The 7,070-nt window shown below is 41.8% G+C and overlaps 1 protein-coding gene across 1 annotated transcript in view; it reads right to left on the bottom strand.

Annotated features, from left to right (window-relative positions):
- Positions 1 to 6,798, bottom strand: part of Aff3 (AF4/FMR2 family member 3) — a 399,929-nt gene extending 393,131 nt beyond the window's left edge. Inside the window, exons 1-2 of the mRNA XM_033761487.1 lie at positions 6,745 to 6,798; positions 1,070 to 1,144 (exon numbers count right to left, since the gene is read on the bottom strand). Coding sequence (XP_033617378.1) covers positions 1,070 to 1,144; positions 6,745 to 6,761 — 92 coding nt within the window. The 5' untranslated portion in view covers positions 6,762 to 6,798. The remainder of the gene's footprint in view (positions 1 to 1,069; positions 1,145 to 6,744) is intronic.
- Between the last annotated feature and the right edge of the window lie 272 nt (positions 6,799 to 7,070).

Here is a 7,070-nt window from a genome sequence, read left to right on the forward strand (position 1 = left end):
GCAGGGATGTCTTACAGTATTGTCATAAGGTGTAGACCCAAAGGCAATTTATAAAAGAGGTTTGGAATGGTTTTAGTGTTTCAGAATCCAATGTACCGTTATTAAAGTAGGGTTAATAACAAAAGGATCTCTGCATTCAAAAGAACTTAGAAAAATAAACATTTCTAAAGCTAAATAGCTATCTGTAGTAAAAGAAAGTATTTGTTTAATATAGCTGTAGGGAACACAAATAACACAACTGTAAAATAAGTACTGCTTGTCCTAGCTCTGCCTGTGTGGCCAGAACATATTTTAAATTCTCTGTCTACTGAGTGATGCAAAACATGCTTCTGGCAAGGCTGCTACAGCCCCTAAGGCATTTAATTTAAATTTAAAATTAGGGAATGTTAAAATATCCAGAACATGGAGACTATTAGCATTTTAATTCATCCCAGTACATTACCCAAAGTTATTAGGTTTGGGAGTCCAACTAGTGCCCTTCAGATAGGGAAGCTGCAGCCTAAGGAATCTTTTATGGACTCAGAGGCTCACAGCTCTAACATCATGGTCACTTTCTGGGGAGACTGTGGTGACAGTGACCGACATAACAGAGGGATGAAATGGAAATGATTCTCTCGTTCCCAGAGCCAAGTTTCAGGTTGAAAGGAGAGGGTATGAATGTCCTGCCCTGCTGGTGGACATCTGTCAGATGAAAGCCCGGCTTTGGTGACAGCTCTGCGGACACATGATTCCTGGCACAGAGAGCATGGAGAAGGCTTTAACCAAAAGGAGAATTCTGGTTCTATTATGAACTTGTAATTTTTAGTCCAACATTAGCATTTGCATAAGAAGAATAATAGTGATGATGATAAAATTCCACTATTCATATCAGAACTCTCCTTTTGTCTCCACCCAGGATGAGGAATTTCACAGAGACCTCCACGAACATGGTGGCCACGTGCACCAGGTCATGCCAACCAAACACACGGTACAGATATGATTCATGAAGTGGCCTGAGGGAAGATGGAGCAGACAGGTGGTCATTCAGGATGATGCTGGGCTTGAGACAGTCCCATGCCCAAGATAATACCTCCTGCATCTGCTGGCTGATGACTGAAACTCCACAACTAGAGAATCATTCCTCTGGTTTAAGATGTCTTCACCCCTGTAAGAAATATAAACACCACAAGAAAAGAAAATACTTGAAACCTGACCAGCCTTCCTTCTGTGTCTTAATGGGTGAGCATTTTTTTTGCATTTTTCCCAAAGGCCAAAGGGAAAGGACACAAGGGCATCAGTGTCCAAAGACAGTCTAAATGGGAAGTGTGACGGAAAAAGGTGAAGACGAGGTGAGTGTAGAAAACAAATTGCAAACTCTATATATTTTGCAACATAACTTGGATGTTTAAGGCAAAAGCAACAGGATAAGTGCCAGAATGAATTCAGCAGATCCCAGACTCAATACATTCCCAGGGTCTGGAGGAAAGATTACATCATAATTTGCAAAATCTGGAGACACAGGGAAGCTGTTTTTCTCTAACTGAACTGCCAGAAAGCACTCCAAGGTGTGGCTCACTGCAAGAGGCTGTGAGCCTGTGACTCCTAATACTGAGCAGGAATGGACCATTTCCACATTATCTGCTGGCAGGATCACATTGCCATCTTTGCACAACACCGCTACAAAGCTTGCAGCATACCTTCTGGCCATCGAACACAGTCAGGTGAGTCGGATCCTCATCATCCCCACCTTACTTTTCAGTAAGGAAACACAAAAGCAAGGCCAGGCTGCTTCCACGCCAGCTCTTTGGTGTCTCTCCCGATCCCTCACAGGCAGCTCTGTAAGCTCCAATGAACTCCAGCCCTTCCTGGAGGAAGCCCACCCATTCCTTCTCCTCCACCAGTGCCACAGCCCCTGAGTATCATTTCAGACCCAGGGAGCTAAACTGTCACTGGCTGAAAGCAAATGCCATTTATTGTAAGGGAAAGTCAGGACTTCCCATTCCCCTCCCTCTCTGAGCATCTGGACTCTCACTTTCCCACCAACACTAAATGTTCTGAGTCATAAAGACAGTAGCCGCTCACGGTGAGCCCATCACTCCCCTAATTACAAGTGAAATTTGTGCAGGTGCCCACAAGCCCAGTGAGTTCCTTTCTCTTCATCTCTTGCCATCAAAGCATGGCCAGCTTAGTTCCTCTGCCCTCCAATCATTTCGAAGACCGCACCACTTGCTTTGGGAGCAAAGAGACCTTTATCCTGCCATGCTGACAGCCATGTCGGCTTCCCTGGGGACACGGACTTAAGTTTTAGAATTCCAATTCCCAGCAGGCCAGTGTATGCGCTGAACTTAGTAGGCACCATGTGTTACAAGATACGTTTCTTTGTTACCAGCGGATGACAAAATCTCTGTCACCTGTAAAACTATTTGTTTTTCCCATAAAAATTACAAGAATGACCACCCCCAAATGTATATCACCAAATGTATTACTTATTTTGCACAAAAGTGGAGGAACCAACTGCTATGATGATTTATTATTTACTGCAGATTAAGAACACGCCTAGAAAAGAAGCCCGTTAAATCAACTCTTTTAAAAAGGCTTATCTTTAGATTTTTAAAAAAATAGCAAATGAAAAATGTAGTGAAAACATTCTGATCATTTCTCTCTTTTTTTTTCCTTGTGACACTGGAGATTTGTTTTTAATCTATAAATTGAGGTTTCTTGGAGAGCTCTAGCCAAAGCCAATTTTAGTGGCTGAGAAAAAATTGATATCTAAACATAAAATTATCATTTCCAAAATTAATCCAGTTGTAATCATATAGTAGCAGTATGAAACTAAATAATAATAATGATAATGATAATAATTCCTATGAGCCTAACAGCTTCTCCCTTCTATGGAGCTCAAAACATTTTATCTGCATATCAGTTCACTATCCTTACAATGTCCCTTTAAGAAAGGCAGGAATTGTGAATATTATTACTAGGTGAACTTTTTAATTTAAAAGTCAAGGAACTTAAGAGTTTGATCATAAAAATACTGTCATGAAAAGGACATCATGTAGGGGAAAGCTAAAAATGGAAAAGAAAAAAATAAGAGAAAGGAAAAACATGGAAACAAAGTATCTGTAAATAGGGAAGGGTGGAGGGGGTGAAAGAGGGAAGGGAATGGGGAAAAAATAAGGACCAAGTTATATCATATAAAGGCACAAGATCAAGATCCCAACGATGAATGTAACTGTATTATATACCTAAAATGTACCAATAAAGAAAAAAGTGGGGGGAGGACATTGTGTAGAAGGAATGGTGATGTCCAAAGTACTTTATTCATCAGTACCCAGAGAAGATGAGCTACTCAAGAGATGGCCACACTTCTATGTCCTGGGGTCTACAAGCCTACTACCGATCAACACTGGACACAAGTCCCAAAGAAGCAAAACAGGGTGAATGAAACAAAAGGAAGCTATTTCCCATTCAGAGAGAACCACAAAGAGAACTGTGAATAATCTGTAATAACTATTCACGGTCCCCGTGGAATGAAAGAAAATTTTAGTCCCCTTCCATAGCGTATTCACAAAGTACATCCATGTCACCTAGACCTGTGGAACAGGGCAGATGAACAAATAGAGAAATTATAGATTCTAATGCAAGCCAGCTGGAATGGGCGGCACCCTATTTTCATCAAATCTGGCCCATTTGTCAGCCTGTTCCAATTTCTCCCCAGGCTGCCCTGCTGGGAGAAAGGTGCTGAAGCCAACACAGCCACCACACAGCTCTACCCCAGGTGACCCACAGACCAGCTGGCCAGGAGGCACTGCCACATGGCAGAAGGTATCATGGTGGAAGAGCATGCCAAAGGGTCAGAGGGCACACAGTAAGACAGAAGCCAGAGGTTTTCAGGGGCCAGACTGCAGTTCTTATAACAGCTCACTTTCAGTCACTAACCAGAGCCCTGAAGATGTCATTAACCTCTTCCTAAGGCAGTGTCCCCAATGATCTAATCACTTTCCACTACGCCCCACTCTTTAAAGGTTCCTGCACCTCAACAACTTTTGTGGGGAGCAGGCCTCCAGCACATGAATTTCAGGAGAAACACTCAAACCCTATCAAGAGCACAGCAGGGCCTAAATAACAAGCGAATTTAAGGAGATGAGAATGATCAACCTCTCTTCTATCTTTTGGACAAAGTTATCATATTATCCATGCTTAAAAATCAGTATTCTTTTCATTGTTTTTTTTGTTTTCGTTTTTGTTTTTTTTGGTACCAGGGATCAAACTCGGGTCCTTGCGCTTGCAAGGCAGGTGGGGGAACCACTAAGCTAAATCCTCGTCCCTAAAGTTTTGTTTCATTTTTTTTTCAGTATTCTTTTCAAACAGCAGAAATACAATACAATTTAGTCCAAAAGCATCTCCTGCATCCCAGTGTGTCAGATACTGGAGAGATAATTAGGGCTGTGACTAACCTGTCTCAATGCTGAGAAACTAATGGTCTAGAAGGGAGAAGAAATAAGATAAGGGAGATGTGGTGTGTGGGCCGCAGACAAGGTGGGCACCACATTTTCAGGGCACTGCTAGGAGAAAACACAGGGAATCAGGGCCTCCTACAGATCAGCCTTAGCTGAGTCCTGAAAAAGGGAAGGTGGAGGAGAAGGAAGAGAAGAAGGACTGAAAGGTCCAAAGTGCACAGATTATAATAAGTGGCCTTTGACAGTCTGCAAATGAGATGACTTCTGCCCTTTCCACACCACCTTACTTCTTTAACAAGCTGGAATTCTACAACTGATGCTCATGTTCTAGATTTGTCCACTACTAACCCATCATCACTACTTCCCTCTAAACAAGTTCATCTGAAACCTTCCTGAAAGCATACTTGATTTGGAGTAAAGGAATGAAGGGCAGATGCGAAGGAAAACATAGGGAAACATTCTCCCCTTCTGTACAGATTGCATCCAGGCTGGCCCTGAGGAGCCAGCTATAGACAATACCACCTCTTCAGACACTTCAAGTCTTGGATAGCACATAAACATGGTCCTGGGTATGGAATGGCACAGAAAAAAAGGGCAAAGAGAAAGGAGGAAAGGCATAGGGTGGAGGGGAGAAGACTATTCCCCAGAAACCCTTCTACTCTCTCATCAGCAACTGTGTATAATTACAGAAATGTAATCAAACACTCCAAAACTATAACAATTGTTTTAAATTTAATGAGTCAAGCTAATTCGCATCTCTTGTTATTTATAAAGCAAATGATAAAAGATCAGTAATTCTTTCTTAGAGAAAAGCAAGGCTGTAGAAGTGTGCTTATAAACCCCCTTCTTCTAGAGGCAGAGTTGGTGGATGGAAAATCAGAAAGGCAGTGGAGAGATCAGTGGGTGATAGAAGCAATTCAGACAAAAGGAAGGTGAGGCTGAAGTTAGGGATTGGTCAAAAGGCAAGGATCTCCCAGCTGCAACCCTTCCAGGCCTTGAGCTGTTGTGGTGCTGAGACTGCAGATGGGATGGTGGTGACGGTGGTGATCATAGGGACAGTGGTCACGACGATCACTGATGGCAGTAATGGTGGTGGTGGTGATGATGGTCATGATGACCATGCTAATGGTGGTTTTGATGGTGGGGGCAGTGGTTAAAGACTACAGAAGAGTCCACAATGCATATAACAAACCCCTATTGCTGCAGAACATAATTATAATCCTGCTCATATATCTGGTCCCAGGATTCTTCTTTTCACATCAAGTAATTTTAGCCCTATGCATATTCACCCTGTTTGCCCTAATGGCCTGCACCACTGCTCACTGCATCACCCTGACCTATGGGTTATTCTTACATGCATTCTCTCAAAAAGCTTAGTCCAACTTTTTACCTGTTTGTGACTACAAAGGTTATTTCAATTTTAATCCAATCTTGAAGATATACTCTGGAAGCACTTGTAGGCCTTGGCCTTAGGCTTGCCAACCTGTTCTTCCAGAAATGGAATGAGACTGAACATTTCATATGCTATAATCTCTTGTGTACCATATCTTCTGGGGAACTGACACCAAAGGGAAGAAGCACAAAACAACAAACACCCATAGGTTCATTAAGCCCACAAATACCCCAAATAAAACTTTGGGTGATCTTTCCCATCTTCCTAGACACATATAAAACTCTGCTAATAACAAGAGTTATTCCACAGTGGACTCTTTCATTTAATAACCCTGAAAACCTCAAGATACATTATCTCCATTTATGACTGAAGAAACAAGAAGCTCCAAGGTTAACTAACTTGTCCAAGTCCTCCAGCCAGCAAGCGACATCCTTTCAATTGGAAGCCAGGCAGTCTGGCACCAGACACAGAATTCCCAGACTCTATGGGACTGCCTCCCTGGAGAACAGCCCTTGACAAGCTCTGACAAATGGCACCCCCATCCTTTGCTAGTAAATGCCAAGGAAAGGGGTATTAATTCTCAGATCATGACTATTTCAGTTCATTCTTTTAGGTTCTGCTAAGCCCCTGTGGTTGATATACAGTAACTAAGAATTCTTCTAAAACTGATAAAATAAGACTAGAATGCCCACTTCCAATGAGACAGGACTAGAAATTAAATAATACCCAGCCCCTGAATTTTTCAAACATATTTTGGGAACTAAAAAGTAAATTGATTCCCCATTTTTATCTATTCTTAATAGTGGAATTCTGTACACTGAATTCCTATAAAATGACAGAATACAATAATGAATGCATTTTATAACAGTGTAAACACATCATGGCTGCAAACATGTCATTCCAGACACTTACCAGTTTTTACTGATCATTTACTGGATCCCAACTTCACTTCTAACTCCATGGAAATGAAGACTGCTTCAAAGCTCTCATAAATATACTCCAGCAGGTTTTCAGAGAAAGATGACAGATAAATGACAGCTTTGTATTTTCAAGGGTTAAATGCTTTTCCTGAGGGATCCCAAGTCTTGGTGCCATAAGAACATGCGTCAGGCTCTAATGCAATTGTTCCATGATGAATAAACCACCAGGCTGTATGACAAGCAGCTTTCAAAGAGCCTTCCCATATAGTATAAACAGCAGAAGTTAATTCGAGTTTCTTAACAGGACCTTTTTCCTTT

Source organism: Fukomys damarensis, unplaced genomic scaffold, assembly GCF_012274545.1.
Source record: "Fukomys damarensis isolate Sample0158 unplaced genomic scaffold, DMR_v1.0_HiC HiC_scaffold_9, whole genome shotgun sequence".
NCBI lineage: Eukaryota > Metazoa > Chordata > Mammalia > Rodentia > Bathyergidae > Fukomys > Fukomys damarensis.